Genomic DNA, 27,826 nt, shown 5'->3' on the forward strand with positions numbered 1-27,826 from the left:
CAATTGCAAATGCAGTTGGAGAAATTCCAAGAACTCTGATATGAAGCTTACCAATTACGTTGCATTTCCCACTACTATCTAAGGGGATTAATAATTCTTTTCATTGGCTTTATTGAAATTCTTCAACAAATTAAGAATATTTCAATTCATAATGGAAGAAATAGTATTATATCTACTTGTACAGTAAAGTACAGGAAATGAGAGAGGCATAGCTCATCTCTAAGTATCTATAATAGTTCTATCTGGTACTTCTTTGTGCGATAGTACTTTCATCATTGTATTTTATCTCACTAATATTGAATGTATATAAATGAATTCACAATATATTGATTTTTTTTGTCAAGGATTAATAAATAATCCAGATAGAGGTAAAAGACAGGGAATAGCATATATAGATGAATTAATTTTTTTAGACAGTGTCAGTAAGGAATAAAGAAGTTTTCTCATAATTAGAGCATTTTCTTCCCCTTCTTTAATTTCACTGCTAGATTTTTCCTAGGTGTTCAATAAATGTTTATGGAACAAGACTGAATCATCAATAACACAGCCACAGTAAAATTTTATTTTGAAAGGCATACTTCCATTATTGACCTAAACATAAGTGATTTAAATCTCCGTGCTAAGCATTGTATGTGATATTTAATTTTGAGTCAATGTATGTTAATTGAAAGAATGCATAAATAAATCCTCTACTCTTCAGTTAGCTCTAACTGGAAGTTATTTGTTTTGGCAACATTGTATTACTCTAAAAGAAATTGAAGCATGTATACAAGAATATCAACATTTATAATATCCAGGTTGTCAGAACTTGGCTGTTTGTTTTATATCATTCTCTTTATTTTTCTATATGTTTAAAGCATTTAGAAATTTAAAAAATACTTAGTTTGTCCTATTTTTGTTGGTTTTTTGCTTCTATCTGAGCAATTCTATAACATTTATTAAATAAATAGTTTTGTGTTCATGCAGTACAAAATGGTGGGAATATGGCTGTATGTAAAAACATAGCACATAGTTTTATGTCTTTTAAGTTCCTCCTTTGAAAAATGTATAGGCATGAACTAGGCTAAAATATTTTTAAATTCATAGCTGAGTTCTCAAGAAACTAAAGGAAACATTTAAGTATAATACCTCCTTTTTTCCCAATAACACAGAAGGATTTAAAAGCTGAAATCAAAATTGCAAGCCAGTATGAAATCTGGGGCATTTCTTGGGACATAGAGAGGGAAAACATGATAAACAGCAAGCTGGAATTTTAGGGAATAGCTAAATTGGGATGAGGATATTAGGTTTGGGCCTATGGAAGTAGAGAAAGTCAGGCAGAAGAATTTTCTTAAAATTGTTTCTCCAAAGAGATATACCCTTAATGAAAGAGCATGATGAAAAAAAACTACTGACCAGAAATGGAAAAGGTTGTGAAAATCTGTCTGTTTTGGCCACAGCTGCTGACCAGGGGATAAAGTGGATCTTTAGAATGTGTGTCTTTTGCTCACCTTACACCAGTGTAGAGTTCTACTTTATACTACCTGTTTTATACTACCGGTCAGGGAAACCAGAAGAGGCTGAGAGATTAAATCACACTAATCCTAGTTTGTTGAGATGACTTGCAGCAGAAGTCTGTAAAAATCCTCTCTGTAGGGAATCATCCTTATATCAGGTCCCTAATATTCCTCCACAGACTAATTCAATCAAATATGAACATACAACCAAAAACCCCCACAAAATTTCAAATATATACAGGAGAAAAAAAACAACCAACAAATTTAAATCCCAAGAACATCAGGCATTGAAATTATTGCTTACAGAACATAAAATAAGACAGGATAAAATATATATATTTTTAAAAGTTTCCAAAGGATAAGAGGATATAAAAAATAAACAAATACAATTGAAAAAGAATTAATTCAAAATTTGTATTAGGATAAACCAGGCTGTGCCATGGCAAAATTCAACAGTGACAACTAAGATAACTTTCAAAATTTATTTTATTTTTATTAATTTTTTCTTCTAGTTCATTGAGATATAATTGACATATAGCACTTTATAAGTTTAGGTGTACAGAAAAATTGTTTAACTTACATACATCATGAAATAATTACCACAATAAGTTTAGTGAACATCTATCATCTTATATAGATACAAAATTAAAGAAATAGAAAAAAAATTATTTTTCCTTGTGATGAGAACTCTTAGGATTTACTATCTTAACAACTTTCATATATAACATACAGTAGTATTAAGTATATTTATCATGTTGTACATTACACCCCTAGTACTTATTTATGGTATAAATGGAAGTTTGCACTTTTTGACTGCCTTCTTCCAATTCCCCCTCTCCCCATCCCCTGACTCTGGTAAGCACAGATCTGATCTATTTTTCTATGAGTTTTGTTTGTTTGTTTGTTTGTTTTGAAGTATAATTTACCTACAATAGTATGTTAGTTCCTGTTACATAACACAGTAATTCAATATTTGTGTACATTACAAAATGATCACCAGGACTAGTCTAGTTACCATCTATCACCATACAAAGATATTACATAATTATTAAATATATTTCCCACACTGTAATTTTCAGAGGAGAGGGATTTGGGGGGAAAATACAAACAAGTGAGGGAGATTAAGAGGTACAAACTTTCTTTTGCAAAGTAAATGAGTCACAGGTAACAACTGTTACTTTTAGTCCTTCAAGGTTGACCAAGCACCAGGGACTCTCTGTGGTAACTGTCTTCTATGCAGCAACTTAGATATCCAGGTAGATTAAAGGTCATGGTTCTGTCATCACAATATATGGTCCTCTTTTTGGCTAAGGCTGAGGAACAGCTGAAGGGTAGCAAACAAACTTATCTGATATTCTTCTAGGAAGTGACTTACACCATGGGGATTGGGAAATGTGTGGGAACATAGAGCATAATTTTCTAGAACTGAAAAATTTAATAATTTAAATGAATACCTCAGTTGATGGGTTAAATATAAGATATAGCAGAAAAGCTAAATCATAAGCTAAAAGATAGATTATAACTGATGATAATAAATTATTATGCATAAATTAATAATAAAATAAGTAAATGCAGCACAGAGATGCTAGGATATAGGAACCTAGAAAAACAGCTTAAGTGACATACAAAAAGAGAACAAGAAGACTGAACACATGCATAATTGGAGCTCTAAAAGGAGACTAGAGAAAAAGGGGAAGAAACAATGATAACATTTTTTTGTGAGTTCATGAAAGGTACAAATTCAAATTCAAAAACCACCTTATGAGCTAAACAGTTTAAATACATAGAAATCCATAGTCACAACACAGTGAAAGCACAGAACAGCAAAGACAAGGACTCACTATAAGAGTCGCCAAAAATAAAAGAAACGTCATTTATAAAGGAGTGACAATCAGGCTGAAATTGAACATTAAAAGCCAGTAGAGGAACTTCCCTGGTGGTCCAGTGGTTGGACTTCACCTTCCAATGCATGGGGTGCAGGCTCAATCCCTGGTCGGGGAGCTAAGATCCCACATGACCTATAACCAAAACATAAAACAAAAGCAGTATTGTAACAAATTCAATAAAGACATTAAAAATGGTCCACATCAAAAAAATCTTTTTATAAAAAAATGCCAGTAGAAACTGTATGTTATGGAGAAGTGTTTTCGTCAGAATTCTCTAGTGAAACAGAATCAATAGGACATATAGACATGTATATAAAAGGATGTATTATAGGAATTGACTAACACAGTGACGGAAGTTTAGAAGTCCCATGAGCTGCTTGCTGTCTGCAAGCTGGAACCAGAGAAATCAGTGGTGTAATTCAGTCCGAGTCAGAAGACCTGAGAATTGGGACTTCTATGGTATAAGCCCCCATCTGAGTCTGGAAACACGAGAACCAGAAACACATACGTCTGACGGCAGAAGAAGCTGGATGTCCCAGATCAAGCAGAGAGCAAAGTCACCCTTCCCCCACCTTTTTGTTCTATTTAGGCCCTCAAAGGATTGGATTATGCTTGCTCGCATTCACGAGAGGGATCTTTACTCAGTCTACTGATTCAAATGCTAAACTCACAAACACAGCCAGAAATAATGTTTTACCAGTTATTTAGGCATCTAGGTCCAGTCAAGTTGACACATAAAATTGACCATCACCAGAGGTTATTGTCAACAAAAATTGTGTACGTTAGGCAACAAACTTTCTAAAAGAAGATCAAAGAAAGATATTTGCAAATAAATAAATTGCTAGCAGAACTTACCTTACCAAAAATCATCTAATTTATGCAATAGGAAAACAAAACAAAACGATACAGGGTAGAGATAAAACAGTGGGAAAAAATAGCACATAAACACTCATGAAATATTGAACATATGAAACATGTGAACCAGTAAACATAAGAAAAGACCCTCAACCTCATTAATAACCGTGGAAACACATATTAAAACTACAATGAGATACTATTTTATCCCTAACCTTGTGACAAAAATTAAGAAGTCTAATAAAACTAAGTATTGGTGGAAAAAGGTCAAGTTTTATACACTTCTGATGAGAATTTGTTTCTTTAAGACTACTTCTGGGAAACAATTTGGCATTGTTTAGTAATGTTAAACATGTGAAATTCATTTGCTAGCTATAATACTAGGAGAAATTCTTGCACATGTAGCACATGTATGCCAGAAGATATGAATGAGTACATCTGTATTATTTATAAGAGCAAAAAGCCTGGAAACAATCTAAATATCCAAATAGCCATTGACAGAGGAACACATAAAATTATATGTATGAGACTTCATATACATCTACACAAATACTAGTATGCTACGCAGTGTTAAAAATGAGTGATTTCTCTTTGACATAAATCACAGCAAGATCCTTTTTGCTCCTAGAGAAGTGGAAATAAAAACAACAATAAACAAATGAGACCTAATGAAACTTAAAAGCTTTTGCACAGCAAAGGAAACCATAAACAAGCTGAAAAGACAACCCTCAGGATGGGAGAAAATATTTACAAACGAAGCAACTGACAAAGGATTAATCTCCAAAATATACAAACAGCTCATGTAGCTCAATACCAAAAAAACAAACAACCCAGTCCAAAAATGGGCAGAAGACCTAAATAGACATTTCTCTAAAGAAGTTATACAGATTGCCAAGAAACACATGAAAGGACGCTCAACATCACTAATCATTAGAGAAATGCAAATCAAAACTGCAATGAGGTATCACCTCACACCAGTCAGAATCACCATATCAAAAAATCTAGAAACAATAAATGCTGGAGAGGGTGTGGAGAAAAGGGAACACTCTTGCACTGTTGGTGGGAATGTAAATTGGTACAGCCACTATGGAGAACAGTATGGAGGTTCCTTAAAAAACTACAAATAGAACTACCATACAACCCAGCAATGCCACTACTGGGCATATACCCTGAGAAAACCATAATTCAAAAAGAGTCATGTACCAAAATGTTCATTGCAGCTCTATTTACAATAGCCAGGACATGGCAGCAACCTAAGTGTCCCTTGACAGATGAATGGATACAGAAGATGTGGCACATATATACAATGGAATATTACTCAGCCATAGAAAGAAACGAAATTGAGTTGTTTGTAGTGAGGTGGATGGACCAAGAGTCTGTCATACAGAGTGAAATAAGTCAGAAAGAGAAAAACAAATACCGTATGCTAACACATATATATGGAATCTAAAAAGAAAAAGAAAAAAAAAAAGGTTTTGACGAGCCTAGGGGCAGTACAGGAATAAAGACGCAGAAGTAGAGAATGGACTTGAGGACACGGGGTGGGTATAGGGTAAGCTGGGACGAAGTGAGAGAGTAGCATGGACATATATACACTACCAAATGTAAAATAGATAGCTAGTGGGAAGCAGCCGCATAGCACAGGGAGATCAGCTCCCTGCTTTGTGACCACCTAGAGGGTTGGGATAGGGAGGGTGGGAGGGAAACGAAAGAGGGAGGAGATATGGGGATATATGTGTATGTATAGCTGATTCACTTTGTTATAAAGCAGAAACTAACACACCATTGTAAAGCAATTATACTCCAATAAAGATGTTAAAAAAATGAGTAGTTTATGTAAAGTCCAATAACATAAAACTAAATACTATTTATTTGCCAATACATGTGTATGTCCTAAAATCACAATGGTAGAAAATAATACCTGTGAACAATAAGTGGTGGGAGAAAGAGGACGCACTGAGTGAGAGGTGTGCATAGGGCTTCAATAAACTAGTAATGTTGTATTTCTTAAGCAGAGTAATAAGATTATTTATTTTTCATATAATATATTCAAATATATATCCTCTTCATGTATAAAATATTTATACTCAAAGAAGTGCAAAAATTGCAGGCAACCTCTGCTCTCTGTGTAGAAACCCACACAAAGTAATGTAAAGTTTCAGCCTTAATAAATACTATTAAGATAGGTACCTGGTGCTACTATTTAAAATAGAGATGTGTGAATTTTGGAGCATAAAGAGACACAGAAGAAATCACCTACATATGGAACGCTTGAAGACTTTCTCCTGCTCTAAAAATCAGCTCTTCTATTCGTTGTTTTATTCTTCCTGCACTGCTCCTGAAACTTCCCTGGTGTTTAGAGTACTTTTTTCAAGGCCCAGGTAAATTCCATCACTATCGTAATCCTAAAGATAAAACAAGTGCCATTTTGCACTTCCCAAATATTAATTCCAAACTTTCCTAGAGCCTCTATCCTTATCATTAGGGAAACTTTTCTACTACTTTGGAGAAGTTTTGAGATACAAATATCTTCCAATACTCAATTAAGTATATATTAATGTATTTATATTTGCATCCACCAATATCCTATACTTTAATCTAAAGGTGAGAAAAAATTTGACATTTCTTTCTGCTATTTGGCTGCTGTGTCAATTCATTGTATTGATGGCCCCAGATAACGGTAATCTATATCCGTGCATTGTTTGTAATGTGATTCAGCAGTTTCTCCCATCTAACAGTGGTTGTTCTATTTCTCCACTCCTTGAGCTTGGTTTCATCCTGTGACTTGTTTTCGGTCCTGTCTCTGCCACAGAACAAGCCCATAGAACAAGGATAGCCTGCAAGAGATTGTGGAGGAGAGCTGAGATACCCAGCTGACAACCAAATAACCAGCTGAAGCAGAGACAACTAGCTGATGTGTAGTTGATTGCAGAAGCACGAATGAAAGAACTACCTCTGAAGATTCCAAGGTAGGGAGAAGCATGAACTCTAGAGAAAATGATGAGAATGCAAATGCTGAGCAGAGTAGAAAAAATTAAGCTGGTAATGTAGGCAAGAGTTCAATCATGTACAACCTCATAGGCCATGTTTATTATTTTGTTCCAGTGTTTTGAATAAGAGAGTGACATGATTAAATCTACATTTAAACATATTATTCTTATCACTGTATGGAGAATGGATTGTACAGGGCTTAGGCATGAGTATGAGGAGAGAAGTTAATCAACTATTGCACAAGTCCAGGCTACATAGTGATTGCTCTACTAGATGTTAGCAAAGGAGGTGGAAAGAAGAGTACAGAGCCAAGAGATATGCAATTGCAAAGTCTGTAGATTTGGTGAGGATTGGTTAGGGGAAATGAATAAGATGAGCTTATAAAAGACTCCAAACTGTCTGGTTAGAACAACAGATGGATTCATTGAGCTAGAGGGCTGTGGAGAAGAAACAATGGAGACGTGGAAGTAGGGTTCTTGAATTTAGTTTGGGTCATGTCTAATTTAAGAGGAGACATTCAAGGGGAACTATCAAGCAGGTAGCTTGAAACACAAAAGCAAAGTTTTAGCTAAAGATACAAATTTGATAGGCAGTTAGGCAAAGCAGTTTGGTGACTTCGGGAAGAGGTCACTGAAGGCAGGGACATGTTCATTAATTCATTCACTCAATATTCAAGAAACAATCAAGTTTCAAGGTCCCAGGGATACAGCAATGGACAAAACAGATAATGTTCTTTTCCTCCTGGGACGTATATCTAGTAAGTGACATTCTATTTATTGCTTATAAGATGTCAAGTCAAAGAGTAAGGAGGTGGTGAGAGAAGGGGACTATATGAAGTAGGAAGGCCGAAAGAGTAGAGTTCACAAGTGAAATGCTGCAGAACTGCTGTTGTAATACGAGTATGAATAGAGGTGGAGATTGAAAAGGTGTGGGGCAAGACTAAAAGATTAGAACTGCAGAGGTAGCTTATAAGAGATGAAAGAACAATGGGCATGTAATAGACAAAAAAATGGAAAAGAATTGGTAAACCTTGGATACTGGGAGAATAGAAAGTGTCTAATGTAAAAGTCTAACAATTGACCAAGCTAGAGGAAGACAAAAGTTTAGGGGGAAAAGCATAACAGAATAAGGAACAAACAAGGTGAGAGACCATTTGGTATTAGAAGCAAGGGAGAAGAGATATTGAGTGCCTACTAAATACCAGGCATTATATTAAAATTGTATACATGCTTGGGGCTTCCCTGGTGGCGCAGTGGTTGAGAGTCCGCCTGCCGATGCAGGGGACACGGGTTCGTGCCCCGGTCTGGGAAGATCCCACATGCCGCGGAGCGGCTGGGCCCGTGAGCCATGGCCGCTGAGCCTGCGCGTCCGGAGCCTGGGCTCCACAACAGGAGAGGCCACACAGTGAGAGGCCCGCGTACCGCAAAAAAAAAAAAAAAAAAAAAAATTGTATACATGCTTATCTTATTTAATCTACATTAACATAGTGAGTTTTTGCTTCCACTTTACAATGAAAGGAACTGAGGTACAGAGGAGCTAATAATTATTCAAGATCATGGTAAGAAGGCAAGTAGGGCACTGATTCAAACCACAAGTAAGACAAGTATTCTGGTATGGGAAGGTTTATCACTTGCATTGTGTTAGCAAGGCAGAAGGTAAGGCATTTTGGAGGTTGAGATGTGGGAGGGAGGTTATCCTGAGAAGTTGAGAAAGTTCCTACCTGACGGTTCCTATATGTTGCATGAAGTGGTTGAGCTTCTTTGTTGAGCATGACGGGGTAATGAAATAAAATTCATATTTTAAAGGAAAACAAGAAAAAGTTAAACATAAAATTTTTCTCTGCCCATTTAGGCCTCATACCTCCCCTCTAGTGTGCATTGTGCATCTGCATTGAGCGTTAACCAGACCTCCCCAATGGCAGAAATACCTGCTCAACCATAAAGATAAATTTTTCTTCTTCTGACAGCAGCCATGTAACTCCTTAGAAGATAACATTCCTTTCTCAATCCAGTAAGGGGGCATGATGACCCACCACTCACCTTGTACATGCAGGTATGTATGGTGAACTTTATGCATGATTCCAACATATCATGTCTCTTAAAGATAGTGATCGGTGCAGAGCAGACTGGATTAGATGATCTGGGGAGATACTGGGCCACACTCAATGGAAGATTTTCCCTTGAATACTTAACTTATGACCTTATTAATGTTACTAGGTATATTACTTGTAGTCTGCTTATTTTACAGGATTATTGCTTCTTGCATTACCAAATGTGTGACTAAGCCTCTGATAAAAAGAATGATGACTAGGCAAATTGAGACCATTGACCAAATATACAGTTCAATAATATCAATGATTATAACAGTGTAACTCTAGATTTGGGAAGAAGCAATAAGTGGGAACCATTTCCTGGATCATAATAGACTAGTAAGACAGACCGTCCAAGGGCTTTTGGCTACTGTTAACAGAGCCTAGTCCTGTAATAGCACATTGAGTGGCTTACTAATGAAATCCTCTCCTGACCTGGGAATAAGCATTCCTAGTGCCATGGGACAAATCACTCACAAAATGCTTGTCAGACCTCGGTTCAAATTAAGACCAAAAGGGAAGGGATTGTAAAATAAAGAATGTTGCCTACCATCCAGTTCTACAAGAATCAAGTCATTAGCCACTGAAGTTGCTGACCTACAATACACCCTAAAAGGAATTCAGAGCAAAGATCAGGATGAAGCACTTTGTGCTCTGAGAAAACTGGCAGAACTGGCCCTCAGATAGATATTTTCCAGAGAAAATCTTGTGAACCCCGTTTCTTGCATCTTCCTATACTTAGAAAACACTAAAACCTTTCACTAATATATCTGTCCCTTGCAAATAGCAGTAACCTTCTACCAATATGTGTGCTCAATTGCATGGACTCCTTCTCTAAAATCACATATATATTGGCTTTCCCCTTTACCTCTTCAGAACAGGCCTCAGAGCTTTCTGAAAGACTGTCTCCCAGGTCATAATTCTCAGGTCAGCTCAGATAAAATTTTCCATTTCTTTCTTAGATGGACTATTGATTAATTTTTTCATCAACAGGGGTAAGGTAGAAAGGATAGGGGCATGAAAAGAAGGAAAGGGATTGAAATAGCTGTGGTAAGGAACGAGTGAAGAACAGTAAAATAAACATATGCACAACCCAAATTCCCCTTTACGTCAAGCCTTTTCCCCAAGTTATGGCTCATCTTTCTTTTTTACTTCAAAATTAAGCTTCTGGAAAGAATAGACCATGCTTTCTCATTGCATTCTCTCCCTTCTCATTCTTTCCTCTTTCATTTCTCCTTCAAAGTACTACATTTGGCTCTCTTCCTCAATACCTCACCTTCCTTACTGAGTCACCACTGACCTCTTTATCCAATAATGTAATGGACTCATCAGTTTTTACATTACATGCTATTGTCCCTGCATTTGAAACTGTTAATGACTCTGTCCTTCAAAGTCCTCCTCCACTTTTGTTTGCAAGACTGTGCTCTTCTCTATTTCTCTTGTGTCTTTAGTCACTGATTCTTATTTCTCTTCAGTTACTTGTTTCTTAAATACTGATAGGTGCCAATGTTCTGCTGAGACCTCTCTCTTCCCTTCCATCTTCTGGACCCCACCCTACCCTTCTTCCCCCCTCCCTTCCTCCTCTCCTCTATTCTATTTCTTCCCACTTAAGTTAATTCCATCAACTACCAAGACTTCAAAATACCTGCAACACTTATAATGGCTATAATAAAATAAGTGCTTACTATGTGCTAGGCACTGTAATATCCAGGAACTAGACACACAGTCATACATATTTGATCCTCAGCATAACTTTTAGGAAGAGATTTTGATTTCCCATTTTTCATATGAAGAAACTGTGGCACAGAGATTCTCGGTGAATATCCCCTAAGGTTACTCAGTTAATAAGTGACAGTAAAATTTCCAACTTGATTCCATGTCTTTTTTTTTAATAATCTATTTTTGTTTGTTTGCTTTTATACACTTATTTACTTATTTATTTATATTTGGCTGTTTTGGGTCTTTTTTGCTGTGCGCGGGCTTTCTCTAGTTGCAGCGAGTGGGGGCTACTTGTTGCGGTGCGCGGGCTTCTCATTGTGGTGACTTCTCTTGTTGCAGAGCACGGGCTCCAGGTGCGCGGGCTTCAGTAGTTGTGACATGCGGGCTCAGTAGCTGTGGCTCGCGGGTTCTAGAGTGCAGGCTCAGTAGTTGTTGCACAGGGGTTAGTTGCTCTGTGGCATGTGGGATCTTCCTGGACCAGGGTACGAACCTGTGTCCCCTGCATTGACAGGCAGATTCCCAACCACTGCGCCACCAGGGAAGTCCTGATTCCATGTCTTCCTAAAGTGAAAGTCTGTGCTTTTTTAAACCACTGTCCCATAGATACACTCAAGGCTCCTAAATGTTTGACTCACGGTTAGAACATTCTACTTAATCCTAGACCCACCGATTCATTCATTCATTCGCTCACTCATTCTTTCTTTAATTCAAGAAATATTTATTGAGCAATTGTTATGTGTCTGGCAAGCATGTCAGACATTGGGTAAACAGCAATGATAAAAGAGATAGGGCCTTTGCTCATGCAACTAGCACTCTAACAGGATAGATGGTAATTGTGGTATGTTGAATAATGCCTCCCTCCAAAGATGTCTATGCCCTAATCCCTGAAACCTATGACAATGTTATGTTACATGGCAAAGGGACTTTGCAGACGTGATAAGGTTACTGACCTTGACAGGGGGACATTACCTTAGACTATATGGGTAAGAACATCTAATCTCATGAAACTTTAAAAGCCAGAGGATCTTTCCTGGCTTAAGTGAGAGAGATGAGGAGCAGAAGAAAAGACAGGAGAGATGAAGCATGAAAAGGACTTGATCTGCACTTACTGGCTTTAAAGGCAAAGGTGGCATGAGTCAAGGAGTGCAGTGGACTTTAGAAGCTGAGAGTAACAGCCAACAGTCATCAAGAAAATGGGGACCACAGTCCTATAACTGCATGGAACTCAATTCAGCTAACATGAGCCTAGAAGCAGATTCTCCCTTACAGACTCTCCTTAGAGATTTTATAAAGGAACACAGTCCTGTAGACATCTTGATTTCAGCCTTGTGCCACTCTAAGCAGAGACCCAGCCAAGCCCGTCTGACTGCTAACCTGTGGAAACTGTGAGATCAAAACATGTATTGCTCTGAGCCACTACGTTTATGGTAATTTATCACATCAGTGACAGAAATTAATATAGTAATAAACATGAAAACTCACAAATAAATACATTATTAACTATTGTGGTAACTTCTTAATGGGAAAGAACAGGACAGTATGAAAGATAATAATATGTTATCTGTTTAAAGACATTTTGAGGAGGTAGACAAAAGGGTGAACTTGCTTTACATTTTGTTTTTATTCACTGCCACTTGTCTCTATAATGCTAGTATTCACTTTGACAGGTACTTACAGAAGCACTCATTAAGTACTGCAGGGGTGGTAAAGATGAGTTTAGGAGATACCTTTTGTTACAAAAGCCATAATCTAGAACACAGGTTGGCAAGCCACGGTTTGTGGGCCAAATCTGGTCTGCCACCTGTTTTTGTATGGTCGGTGAGTAAAGGATTTTTACATTTTTATACGATTGAGAATGAAATTAAAAGAAGAATAATACTTGTGGCATGTGAAAATTATATGAAATTCAGATTTCAGTGTCCATAAATAAAGTTTTATCGGAACACAGCCATGCTCCTTCATTTGTGTATTGTCTATGGTTGCTTTCACCTTAAAATAACAGAGTAACTGTGAAAGAGACCAAACGGCCAGTGAAGCCTAAAATATTTAGCCTTCATAGAAAAACTATGCCAACTCCTGATCTAGAATGTAGATAAGTCAAGCATTTAAGTGATCTTGGAGATGAAGTACAAATGGAAAAATACCATCTAGAGAGCGTGTATTTCCTCATGGAGATCAGGAAAGACCACACAAAAGATTAAAACATTTTAGATGATCTTTAAAGAAAATGGAGTTAGGATTGAGCTGCTCAGAAAGTAGGAAGAGGTTCACTAACAGGCCAGGTGCCAAAAGAAATTTTGCTGAATTTGTTCTTTGTTAGGTATTTTAAGAACTGAATTTACTTATTAAAATGGGAGAAAAGTCCTTTTTTACTTTTCTTGACTCAAAGTCTTCAGGACAAAAAGTTTGATAATAATTTTATGATTTAAATTTTTTATATAAAATGAATTTCTGCTGAAAGTGAATCTCTTGCTGTCTAGAGCTCTTAAGTTGTTCTATATTTCCAGTGTCCTTGTTTTTATCTTGTCTTCTTTTAGTTTTACAAATACCTAATTTAAATTATTAGAATGAATTACTTATCACCTCCATTTTGCTAAACACATTTGACTGTTCCCCTGTCCCCTCCCTTTATTGAAATTATTATGGCCACTTGACTCCACCTCCCCCCAAATATATCTGGCCAGAGGCTGCTTTGCTTAAAGCAACAGTATCCAGCAAGCCTTATGGGCAGCCCAGCTCCTTGCCTTGCAAATGCCCTCTTTAGACTCTAAGCATTTCCTTCTTTGTGTTAGCAAATATCTTTACTAATGTTTTAGCTGTTTATTGATGTAATTGAATCTCAAATTGGTTTTACTGTGCTCTGTAATACTGTGGGGATATTCTGAATACTATAATAGTTATTAATATTACTAACTGGTGCTGTTTCACAGGTCAGTTGCTGAATTAAACTCAGTTATGGGTTCACAAATGTAAAATCATCAAAGCTTGCACAGTGGGAGACTCTGGTTTATTTTCTCTGCCCCTGGTTTAGCAAGTTAATTCATCCTTACATTGTTCCTTGCTAATTGTGAAACAGATGCTTTGCATTTTTTTTAGATCTCAGCTACATCTAAGAAATTGGGTTTCTTGATCAGATTCTCTAAAATTAGACAGGTGTAGAATGATCTAGTAATATATGTCTTAATAATTCAACTTGTCATGGAGACATGCAATTAACATTTTCCTTTGGGACTAAAATGAAAAATTCCAGTTATGTCTAAAGAAATTTAGCCAATACATAATGAGAACAATAATTCAAGTAAATGTGACTGAGTTTCATAGAGAAAAGGAAAATAAAAGCAAAATGTTTAAACAAGGAAATTATTACTGCATTTGATTTTACAGTTTTTATCTCACTTATTAGACCCTCTTTATATTATTCTCAATTAGAGCAGTACAATTATTTTTTATTTGCTAGAAAAAGGAGCATTACATTTCTTTCATGAAGCCACCACCCCAAATTATCCTTTCTTTGTAGAATAAGCATAACTGATACCAAATATTACATTGATTTAAAGGGAATATATAATACCACAATCCTACATTCCACTAATCTAATGGAAGTATTTTGAACAAAGTTAATCAAAGAACAGGTTTATTTTTATATATTTATATCTATATCAATATCCATTTGGATATTTTTATATCCTTTGTAGCTTATTATCTTATATAAACTTTAAAAATTCCTGTAGTGAGTCATTTTGTTTTATATAAGCTAGAATGTAAAATATTGAATTATAGCTCATGTAAACAATTTCTTTTCTGTGTTTACTGTTATAACTAAATTGTCTATAGAACATTTACTATATTTCATTGATTCTAAGATGCCCATTTCTTTTTTTCATATTTAACATCTCTGAAATAAGGATGCACCTTATAGTAGGTGACTTATCATAGTTAAATTGCTAGCATTTTTTATTTCTAAGTAGTTCAAAATATAATGTAATAATATACCTTTCACAATTAATAGTGACAGATTCAATGACATGCTGAGACCACCTCTCAGAGTGTTGCATAGTTTGGCAGAGACTGCCTGTTGTCCTACAATAATCATTTTCTTTTTTTCAAAATTTTAACTAAACATAGCACAAAAAAACTAAATTTTTCCATACCAACTTAAAGGTTACTATATTGGTTTGCTAGGGCTACCTTAATAAAATACTACAAACTGAGTGGCTTAAACAACAGAAATATATTGTCTCACAGTTCTAGAGGCTAGCAGTCCAAGATGAAGGTGTCAGCTGAGCCATGCTCCTACTGAAGTTGCCAGGAAAAGATCTGTTCCAGGCCTCTCTCCTAGCATCTGGTACTTCCTCAGCTTATGCAGCTTAATTCCAGTCTTCACATGGTGCCCTTCCTGTGTTCATGCCTGGCTCTGTGCATGGCATTCTTTTTATAAAGACACCAGTCATATTGGACCAGGGGCCCACTCTACTCCAGTATGACCTCATCTTAACTAATTACATCTTCAATGGCTCTAGTTTTAAATGAAGTCATATTCTGAGGTACCGAGGATTAGGACTTGGACATGAATTTTGAAGGACACAATTCAACTCATAATAGTGACTAACTTCTGGTCAAGGAGATTTAAGAAAATGTGTCAATTTCCAGGAGTCTTCCTTAAGACATGGTTGTCAGGTATTCCTTACTACTCTTTTTGATTCTTCCTCCATTTTGCTCCCTGGAAGAGAGATATTGCTTTAGTATCTGAGGATAAAAGGCACAGCCCAGGTATGTTAGAGCAGTAATGTGATTGGAATCTTGGTTCCTAAAAATTTTGTAGAGAACAGCTGCCAAACCAGCCTTGGATTCTTTTAATCTCAGCCAAACTTAATTTGACTTGATATTTGAGCTTTTCCAGCAGTGGTTAGAATTTTGGCTTTACCACTGGCTAGCTGTGGGCCATTCACATGTGTCTTAAACTTTATATACCTCATTTCCCCATTTGTAAAAGGAAAATAATTGTATCTACCTCCTCAATACTGGTATTAAAAGTTCTAAATGGGAAAGAAATCCAAAAAAGAGGGCATATATATATATATATATATATATATATATATATATATCTGATTCACTTTACTGTACAGCAGAAACTAACATATCGTAAAGCAACTATACTCCAGTAAAAATTAATTTAAAAATATTTCTACTGTATGCATAGCAATTAACATAGTACTGACACAAAAGAGGTTGCTGTTGCTGTTGTTATGGAGTTTTTCATCTGAGTGAAAAATTGGAATAAATGTTTAGTACGGGGCTTTCAGTTTCTGTTTTTTATTATTTTATTGAAACAATATTATAAGTATTTGAAAGGAATTAGATGTTATCAACTTGTAATAGTATTCACTCATTCATCTGACCATTCAACAAATATTTATTCAGCACCTGCCCTGTACCAAGCACTGTATTAGGTAATGGACATGGAACAGGGAGCCTCTACAAAATAGTCCCTGTTCCTGCCTGCAGGAGGCCTACACTCAAGTTGAGTATAAAAGCTGCAGAAGAAAAATCATGTGGGTGATGGTGGTGATGTTACTCATGTGTCCTATGATCTCGTCTACCTTGGAATGTGTTAAATTGTGGAAATGTGGAGCTGTGAGAGAAAAACACCGTGCTTGACAGAATCAACCTGGGCCATGAATGCGGTAGCATGAGAAAGCATCAGATCTGCTGTCAGTCATAATGGAAGTAGCTTGCCAACACACGTGACATTTAACCTAGTGCATTTAAGTTTATATTTGCTCTAATTATTTTTTGATCATATTGATAACACTTATAACAAAGAAACATCCAGTGAAACACAACATGACATCCATATCAGTAAACAGATGTTCCAAGATTTTATTTTGGAAAAGAAGGCTTTTTTATTATCACTGACAATAAATACAGTAATTATGATTTTTCTTGAGTGTTTTATTCTGAATTCTTTTCCACCAATGCTGTGCATACATAGTTGTCTATATCATCTTTTTTTTAAAAACTGATTTTTTTAAAAAATTTATTTATTTTATTTATTTATTTTTGGCTGTGTTGGGTCTTCGTTGCTGTGCGTGGGCTTTCACTAGTTGTGGCTAGCGGGGGCTACTCTTCGTTGTGGTGCGCAGACTTCTCATTGTGGTGGTTTCCCTTGTTGCGGAGCATGGGCTCTAGGCACATGGGCTTTGGTAGTTGTGGCACGCAGGTTCAGGAGTTGTGGCTTGCGGGCTCTAGAGTGCAAGTTCAGTAGTTGTGGCGCACGGGCTTAGTTGCTCCACCGCATGTGGGATCTTCCCGGACCAAGGCTCGAACCCGTGTCCCCTGCACTGGAAGGCAGATTCTTAACCACTGCACCACCAGGGAAGCCCTCTATGTCATGTTTGAAGAGAGTTTTTCTCTGTCTCTAACTTTAAAGTTCATTATTTTTGCTATTTGCCTTTTCCTTCCAGTAGAGATTTTTTCTTATGTTCTTGTGTTTTCCCAGCAGTAGTACTGCTTTAAACAGATGGCTCTGTTCATATATTCTGCCTCTGGAATTGGCAGGATTATGTTTGTATCTTAATGGGAGAATTATTGGGAGTAAGGAAGGCTTCAGCTTGATACAGGTAGAACTTGCATTTGAACATTTTGCAATGAGTAATAATGGTTTAGATTGTCACGTATCAGACCCTAACACTTTAAGCAACGTATTTGTCATAAAAGATATATTTTCATAAAGAATTATTCAAATCGTCCATATTAAGTTACTTCCTAGTTAATAAAAATGAAATACGTTTATCTTTTGAATAATGTTATTGTAGAAGCAGAAGAGCCAGAAAGACATACTCTCCAGTGAAAGCATAGTGGGAGACGGGACACCTGTGGCTTTATTCATACCTAGTGTCTAAAAGTAAATAAAACATAATGCAATAAAGAAACTGCCTTGCTTATGTTTATGTCTTCCTCAGTTTATTCAGTTCATCAACAGGACTGGGTTTTGCTCTTCTCAGTTACATACTTCGAATGTCAGAGCCTAAATATTTATAGAATGAATGTCTGTCCATACCAATAACAATAGTTAAGCTTGTCTTTCTACCAAGATAGAGGAGGTTTAGTTACTATAAAAGTATATATTTATCTATTGTGCCAAAGGATATTTATGATTCATACCTCTTGTAATAAATATACTTTCAAAATTAACTGATCTTTAATGTAGATCATGGGTTAGAACTACTGCATACTGTTTTTATTATTGTTTATTTGAAATTATATGGTCTGTGATCAACAACAGAAAAAAATCTGTAGGCTAATTTTTAGCCCACAGATATGTTCAGATGTGTTTACTTTTTTTTTCAGTATAAGGAATGTCTAAAATATCTTCTGACACTCTATGTCTTGGGGGAAAAGAGTAAAAGAATTTTAGAGTTGTAGTTTGTGTTGGGTACTAAAGCATTTGCCAGATCTGACTTATAATGACAATGTCCTATCGAATTTCAGCACCTCTTGATCGTCACTCAAAACAGAAGCTGTTTCTGAATCTACATGCAGGTTGTGTAACCACTCACGGGTGCACTTGAACCATTGAAGTGTTCCTTGCTATTGGCCATTGGGATGACTGCATTAATGTGGTATGCAGACTAATTCATTTCAAACATTTATCATCGTCACAACTGGAAAGAATTTCATGCTTTAATCACATGCTTTACTTCATACAAATTAAAGTTTTCTCTTCATAGTTCAAAAGAAAATTGCATAGGTTTGATGTTCTGCCAGATTGACTATAAACTGCTGATAGAGATGGAATTTGGAGAGAAGGAAATAGCCAGCATCCTCCTATAGCATCGTTCCTTTCTTGAACATTGTCACGTATAGCCCACAAGGCATTTAACAAAGTCTCTAATTGTAGTCCGTGATCAACAATATGTTGGAAGATGGAGTGTTTGTGGGGCTCTCCATCTCATCTTAGGGGCCAGAGAGTCCAAGGGCAGAAGAGGGACAGCAAGGTGGATTCAGAGTAACCTGGGTTCAGGGTCAACTTATAATTTTACTAGAATTGCAAACTTGAGAAATTTATCTACCCTCTCTAAGCCAAAGATTCTTTGCACGGCAATGATGATAGAGACAAGAGACAACAGAGCCTTTTTGTTTGTTTGTTTAATGTGGAAATAGCAAGACACTGTAGAGTGTGGTCTTTAAGAAATGATAATTATTTGATGTCAAAGGGGTGCTAGCTAAAGCTACAATGGCAATCATACTGCAGTATACAAATGTATCAAATCAACATGTCATGCACCTTGACATTACACAGTGTTATATGTCAAATATATTTCAATTTAAAAAATGTTTTTAACAAGAATGTGAGTTCTGGAGGCAGACTAGCCTGGGTTTGAATCCTGGTTCCCTTAACCAGTGTGGGAAAATTACTTAACCTCTCTAGGCTTCACTTTATCCCTTTTAAAATTTATTTTAATGATAATACTTTCTTCTTAATGTGTTATTATAAGAAATAGATGAGATCATTCAGGTAGAATATTTAGAATGCCACGTGGAACAGAGTAAATCCTCAATAAAATTGATGTTTTAGTTATAATTACCGTATTCTCTATATGGCAAAGTTGAGAGTTCACTTTAGAAGGAAGGCGAGGGCTAGATCCTTAAGGAATTATTTTCTTGTTATATGTAGAAGTAGCCTGAAAATTGGCATTTCAGCAAGATCATACTAGCTGTTTGGAGAAGGCGTTGTGTGGAAGAGGGCTTAACTCACTGGCAAAGTTCAACGTCCTCAACTAAGAATGAAGAAGTAGAAATGTAAATAAGAAAAACATGGATGGATTTCATGTTATTTTTTGGGTACGACTGACAGCACTTGGTGACTAAATATGTAGGCAGTGAAAGAAGTTGATAACATTTTTGTGCCTTGAGCAACAAAGCCATATCATGATGGTCATTTATATCATGAAGATAGATGATGGTCCCATTAATAAAGATGAGAAAAGCAGGAGAAGAATAAGGTTTGGAAGGGTAAAGATGATGAAAGTAGTTTTAGAAAATTTAGTACCTATTCTCCAAACCAATACTACATGATAGTGGAAGAAGCAGTAAAAGTTGTTTGAGGAACAGTTACACAGATTTCTCTGGGAATTAGTGAAGATGTTTGGAGAACCAGACAGAGCCTGATTTCCTGCCAACCACAAAATGATTGCTCCTTTACATAACTTAAGATGTACTTGGAAAATCAGGCAGGGAAGAAAATACAAATCTTAATTTCTGCTTCATTATGAATTAATTAAATAACATTCTCTAAAGTACATGGACTACTTGAGTTGAGTAATTATTGAAATAAGTGATTAATTTGGAGAATAAAGTCTGTCTAAAGGGCAAAATACTGGGTAGAATATTACACTAAAAAGCAAGAGGGTATAAGGTATTTATAAGAAAGAAGGGAGGAAGGATAGAGAAATGCAAGTGGCAACAAGACATTTTGCCTCTTTTGCACAGTTACTTAGGGTTGACTGTTAATTCTTCTAAAGGAAGTGGTATAGGTCTTTCATTCATTCTATACACACATATTAGGTAACCACTATGTTCTGAGCTTTGTTAGGAGTTTAAGATATAGGGATGAACAAGAGAGTTAAAGGATCTGCCTCAAAGAGTCGACATGCTCCTTTGAGGAGAAAGATTAAATGAACAAGTTTTAAAATGATTATAATATGTTCAGATTGTAATTGGTAAAATAAAGGAAATTAACAATGAGGCATGATAGAAAGGAATGGAGGGTTCTTACTTTGGATACTCAAGGAAAACCTCATCTAAGGAGATATGAAATTGTTTTCTTGTATCCCACAGTGATTGTTAGAAGAGACATTGATTTTATGGACAGAGATTTTAAACAAAGGAAACTTTGTTGGCAGAATGAAAGTTACTAATATATGCTTTAAAAATCAATAAAATGAGAGATATTAGGATATACTTAGGTATTTTGGAGAATAATCAAGCATAAAGGAAGAAATTGATGATGCAGGACAAAACGAGCTAGTTTCAAAAGTGGAATCTTGAGTGGTGAAATGGGATGGGACCCTGAGCACAAAGAGAGCAATAGCCTTTGGTAGGAAATGGACATTTCTTCCCTTTCAGAGAAGGGGAGCTGAGTATACTGGTACAGCTGCAGATAAGTTAATAGCTTTGTTGGTAGGCAAAAGAAGGATCTTCCTCCTGGGTTGAGTATTTTTTTTTTCCCCATTTCTTATTTTATTCCAAACCAAGTAGGGAGAGAAACATTTAAATTGTTCACAGTGATGGACATCCTGCTGACTTCCAAACTTTTAAATACACTTAATTAAAGCTTTTCCCATGAGTAAAAAAATCATTTTAATGTAAATGCTGACATACTGAGTAGAGTTTATATTTTGATTTCAATGTTTGAAGAAAAATGTCTCATATAAACTATTAGTTCTATAAGAAGGATTATGCCCAACACTGAGCAATTTCATGAATCATTGGTCTCTGCTATTGCACATAAGGACAATTTTTAGATTATATCTAAAGCACTGCTATATAGCATTCTAGTCATGTTCGTCATGCCTACAGGGAAACTTTACATATTCTTTACAAATAAAATATCAGTATATAAAAAGAAAATATTAGAAAATCACTTTAAGAACACAAAATGTAAAATAAGCAAAAGTTTTCTGTACTGAGGAAACAGTTCTCCAAAATGTCAATCTCATCTTTACCTAAGTACAAAATTTTGTTATAGTGGAAAAGTAAACTCGAATTTCAGTGTAATTCTTCATTTGATTAACATGGTAAATATTCTGAGAGGGCTGCATCTCATATGTCATTTGAATGAATTATGATTAGTCTAGGAATCATAATAATTCAGTATACTGATAAATTCTTAAGTTCTGTTTCTTAAATACTTAAATAGAGAATATAAATTTCTTTTGGTTCTCACTTTTCCTAGGACTCAGGTAACTTGAAATCTACATCTTCAGCTCCCTCTGACATCACTTTTCTCTACTAATTTTTCTCTAACTAATTTTTGTTAACTCTATTGTATATAACAGTTTGCATGCCAAATTTTAAACAGATTATCACTATATAAAAATTGTGGAAATTCAATTCAAATTTTCCAACTTCCATTCTCTAGTTCAATTGTCAGCCTGAGAAAGTAGGCTTCTCCATTCATTTATCATTAATTAACTCAGTCATTCAACAAATATTCTTTGGCACCTAATATGATAGTGTAGACCTACAGAAGAAAATAAGACAGCAGAGGTCCCTGGCCTAATGAACCTATTGTTTATTGGAGAAAATAGATATTTAACTAATAATTTCAAGTGTGATAAGTGCTAATAAATGGGGAAACACAGGCCTTGTGGAAGTACAAGCCTAGTCTGTGTTTCATAGAACAGAATAAAGATGGAAACAATCAGATGATAGAAACAGAAGCATCATCCAACCAATCCTTAACCTTGATTTTCAAACATTATTTTTTACATTTTTGGCTGAGAAATACACTTGTATAATTTTGAAGAATGATGTTTCCTGATGCTTGGTCTGAGTACATTAGTAAGTTCACAGAGCAGAAATCATTCTGATTTATTCATAACTACAGCATATTTAGTTCAGTCTGATAATGAAACTTTATCTACAGTTGTCCAAACATCTTGAATTTAGAAATAGCCTTAGGTCTCCAAAGAAATCATTTGTAATTTTTATGTGGTAAATGTGATGACAATTTGAGAACTAGCTTCTAAATGAATGTCAGATACAGATACACTGAATGTATCAGTGTTTCTAATTTGTACTGTTCTTTTTCATTTGGCAGATAAACATTTTCAATGGTAATGATGGAATCAGTGCAGACAACGCCTTTATTTTTTTTTTATTTTATTTTATTTTTTTTTTTTTTGCAGTATGCGGGCCTCTCACTGTTACGGCCTCTCCCGTCGCGGAGCACAGGCTCCAGATGCGCAGGCTCAGCGGCCATGGCTTACGGGCCCAGCTGCTCCGCGGCATGTGGGATCCTCACGGACCGGGGCACGAACCCGTGTCCCCTGCATCGGCAGGCGGACTCCCAACCACTGCGCCACCAGGGAAGCCCCAGCTTTTCTCTTTTTAACTCTCCTCTTGCCAGAGACTTCAGATTCCGGCATACTACAATTCAGAAAAAAAAAAAAAAAAAAAAGCACACGAATTTACCCTAATAAGACGAATTATCCTCTATATAGCACACGTTAATATATGCCTAAACTGCCCCTGAAAAATATAAAAGGAACTGGTAAAAATGATTACCTTTAGGAGGGGGAAATGGGTGGCTTCAGGAAAACTGTATAAAATAATTACTTTTCATTCACAACTGTTACGCGGTACGCGGGCCTTTCACTGTTGTTGCCTCTCCCGTTGCAGAGCACAGGCTCCGGACGCGCAGGCTCAGCGGCCATGGCTCACAGGCCCAGCCGCTCCGCAGCATGTTGGATCTTCCCGGACCGGAGCACGAGCCCGTGTCGCCTGCATCCGAAGGCGGACTCTCAACCACTGTGCCACCAGGGAAGCCCACCACTGTTACTTTTGAATTTTGCACCAAAAGCATGAATTATCTAGACATATGGTGAAATTAAATGATGGCAATAAAATACATTCTCTCTCCAGAAACTTCAGTCTTGTTAAATGTCTCTTTGAGATGTTTAGAAGCTCACCAGTTCCACATATTCCACATAAATAGGGTGATGCTAGGCCCTGCCTAGTCCAGCATGCCAGAACCTAAACTTCCCTGGGAGTCAGAAACAGCATCTATGCCTTATTTCTTTGTTACCAGGAAATGAGTTCAGAAGAGGAGGCCTAAACATACCTAAATATAATACGTGACTAAAGAAAAAATATCACTTAATCAATTTAACTGGGAAAAATGGGGGTGTAGGTAGAGAAAATTATGTGTGCACTGAAACCATTTAAAAGGCTAGAATAGTAATTATTTAGATGATTATCCAAAGCATGCATAACGTTTTATAGATTAGATAACTTATGTAGAAATAAGGCTGAAATTCTCAGAAGTGTGTGTTTTCTTAGGAGTTTTTCAGAAGATGAGCAAACCAAAATTCACTATAAATTTTCTAAATAACATGTATATTGGTACTACATGAAGGAAATAAATATTTCTAAATAGTGTTGTTGTTGTTTTTTTTAAATAGAAGGCTAGAATAGCTTCCTGAACATACAATTTGTAAAACAGTCATGAATTTTTCAGGGGGTGGGCCAGATTTATTTTTCACAGGAAACACACAGCTCTGTTAATGGACTTTCATCTTCAAAAGTTCTGTTTTGGGTCAGGAATTAATGCAAAACTTACCGTCCTTTCATTTCACTTATGCTAAGTTAAAAGCTAACTAAAAAATACTGGAAAAAATGTGACAGCTGATAATTAACCTTAACCTTATATTATCAGGAAAAAATATCATGACTTGAGGTTCATCTATTTTATCTTGCTACATGGTATCACTGAATTTGAAATGCCAATATTAGCATTGCCCAAATATGCTCTTGAAATGGTCTCTAAACAAGTAAACCTGTGTCTATAGCTTCATAATCTTTAACACTTTAAATTTTGTACCATATAAGAGTAGACACTAAATGCTCACTTCAGCAACATATCTACTAGAGTTGGTATGATGCCGAGATTACCATGGCTATTGCAGAAGGATGACATGAAAATTTCAATACTTTTATTAAAAACTTAAGAGAATTTTTTCCTATCAGACTTGTGCTACAAGAACTACTAAAGTGAGCCCTTCAGACAAAAATAAAAGCATAAGTCAGTAACTTAAATCCATATGAAGAAATAAAGAACATCAAGACAGGTAACTGCAGAGGTAAATATAAAAAATAATATAAATGTATTTTATTCTAACTTTTTTTCTATCTGATTTAAAAGGCACCAACATAAAGTAATAATTATAACTGTTTATAGACATATAAGGTATAAAGATGTAATTTTTATATCAGTAACAGCACAAAGGAGGGCAATGTAAAGGAGGAGAAAAGTTTTTTATACTATTGAAATTACGTTGGTATTAATTAATCAAGCATAGATGCTTATACTTAAGATGCTATTTGTAATCCTTAGAGCAAGCATTAAGAATATAATTCAAAAATATAGTAAAAGATAAGGGGATTGAAATTTTACACTAAAAAATATCTCTTTAACAACAGCAACAACAAATGAGTCAGTAATAGAGGAGGAGGAATTAGGGAAAAAAATGTGACTCTTGGAAAATAAATCTCAAATGTTGGACATAAATCCTACATGAATTACATTTAATATAAAAATTACAAAATTAAATATTAATTACATTTAATATAAAAATGTTAAACATTCCATCTAAAGACAGAAATTTCAGACTGGATAAAAAAATGAAAAACATGATCCAAACATATGTTGCCTACAAGTGACCCACTTTAGAGTCAAGAAAATATATAGGTGAAGTGTAAAAGGGTTGGAATAGATATACCATAACAGTAACAAAAAAACAAAACAACAACAACAAAGCTGGACTGGCTAAGAAAATATCAGAAAAAAGTATATTTTAAGATGAAAATTTTTACTAGAGACAAAGACATTTTAAAATGATAAAATGATTATTCCATCTAGAATGCATAATAATTATAAACTTATATGCACCTAACAACAGAACTTCAAAATATAATGAAGCAAAATCGACACAACGGAAAAGAGAAACAGACAGTTCTACAATAATAGTTGGATACTTGAATACCCTTCTTTCAATAGCAGAACAGACAGAAAATCAACAAGAAAATAAAAACCTAGAACAACACTATCAATCAAGTAGACGTAACAGCCATCTATAAAACATTCCACCCAACAGCATCACAATATACATTCTTTTCAAATGCACATGGATATACTACATGCTAGGCCATAAAACAAATTTCAGTACATTTTAAAGGATATAAACAATACAAAGAGTGCTCTCAGATGACAACAGAATGCAATAAGAAATCGTTAACAGAAAGAAATTTGTTGAAAATCACAAATGGAAATTAAAGAATATATTCCTAAATAATTCATGGGTCAAGTAAGAACTCATAAGGGGAATTAGAAATAATTTGAGATGAATTAAAATGAAAGTATAACATATGAATACTTGATTGGTCCCACATACTCTTCTGAAAAGCAGAGGGGTTAGACAAAGAGATCTAAATTAATTAAAAAATCATTTATTATTCTGGGAATAAAAAGAACTGGGCTTAGTCTCAGTTTTGCCTTTATCTTTGTGTCTGTTGATTATCTTGGAATAGTCATTACATAGTCAAAATACAGTTGCCAGCTCAGGAATCAAATACTGTCATCTCTAGGGCTACCATAACAAGATACCACAAACTTGTTAGCTTAAAAGAACAGAAATTTATTTTATCACAGCTCTAGAGGCCAGAAGTTCAAACTCAAAGTGTTGAGAGGGCCATGTTCTTTCTGACGGCTCAAGGGGAGGATCCTTCTTTGTCTTAACCAGATTCTGGTGGTGGCCATCAATCACTGGTGTTGGCAGTTTTTTGATTTGCAGCTGCATCACTCTGGTCTCTTTCACTGTTGTCACATGGAATTGTCTCTGTGTGTTTCTGTCTCTGGAAACAATTTGAATAGAAATTTCTATTTTTAAAAAACAAACTGTTGATTATTATGCTCTAATTAGATAGTTCCTCTAACCCACACCCACCTCCATTTCCCCATATGTATTTGAGAAGGAAAGAGGAACTCCTCTGAGCTATCATATTGGAAAGAATCAATAATACAATGTTTTACTAGAGATCCCTCTTATCTAAAATATTTGAATTAAATATAAAATCTGGGGAAATTATCGCCCAGTTTCCCTCTTCTAGAGGCATGTTCTAAATGACAGGCAGCAGAATATTTTATACCCATGAGGTTTGCTGACATTATTGATTTGGTCCAGGTTCTGTATTTTCTCTCTAAAGAAAACAGTATTCTCTCTTTACTTTCTTTAATATATAATGTTGGTGTCTTAAGTTTATTGTCAGAGAGGATGCTTTTAGTTCAAATGATTTGGCTGTATTTCACCAGTATTATTACAAGATAGTCAAACAATGGCTAGGCTCCAGGATAGACCTCGGTCCCTTTGTTCCACTGGGATACTGATCTGAAAGCCACTGTTTTCTTATATTCCAAAGACCAAATAAATAAAACAAATAAATAAACAAAAAAAAAAACAAGTCAATGAAACTATTTTAAAACCAACTCTCTTTTCTTCCTCATCCATGTTAATTCTCTTCTACCTAAAATTGCTTCCTGGAAGTGATTTTTATGTTTCTTAGACCTTCTTTATGTATATATCCACACTAATGCATATAAAACTGCCTTGTAGATCTTATACTTTTTCCATTTGAATAACTATTTTCACATGTCATATAGAGTTTATCCATTGTCCTAGATATGCATTTTTCCTGTGTATTTGAGCATCATAGGAAGATAAATTCTACTCTTGAAAATGTTAACTGGTCACTGAGACACAGAAAGCTATTATTCTTACCAGTTTTCAATAGTGAGTAGATTCTGTAGGGGTGGAATTTTAAGATGTAAGTATACTGTTTTTCTACACTCAAATTCCGTTCCCCTTATCATAGAAATTGACCAGTGAAGTGTGCTGCTGACTTCAGAATCCATGTACATATAATCCATTAGGGTATTAGATATAACATTGGTCAGAAAAGCATACTGTGAAATGTTGCTTTTATTTAAACTCCCACTATTTTCACTACAT

General features: G+C 35.5%; 1 protein-coding gene across 7 annotated transcripts in view; it reads right to left on the bottom strand.

Annotated features, from left to right (window-relative positions):
* Positions 1–24,902: 24,902 nt before the first annotated feature.
* LOC109548293 (uncharacterized) overlaps positions 24,903–27,826 on the bottom strand; it is a 37,877-nt gene continuing 34,953 nt past the window's right edge. For all 7 annotated transcript variants that reach the window (XR_012327246.1, XR_012327244.1, XR_012327245.1 and 4 more), the window contains one exon: positions 24,903–26,672. Coding sequence is in view for 1 of the 7 variants with exons in the window: in XM_033843028.2 (XP_033698919.1) it covers positions 26,641–26,672 (32 nt within the window). In the remaining 6 variants the exon portion in view is untranslated. The remainder of the gene's footprint in view (positions 26,673–27,826) is intronic.

This window comes from Tursiops truncatus, chromosome 17 (genome assembly GCF_011762595.2).
Source record: "Tursiops truncatus isolate mTurTru1 chromosome 17, mTurTru1.mat.Y, whole genome shotgun sequence".
NCBI classification, from domain to species: Eukaryota; Metazoa; Chordata; class Mammalia; order Artiodactyla; family Delphinidae; genus Tursiops; species Tursiops truncatus.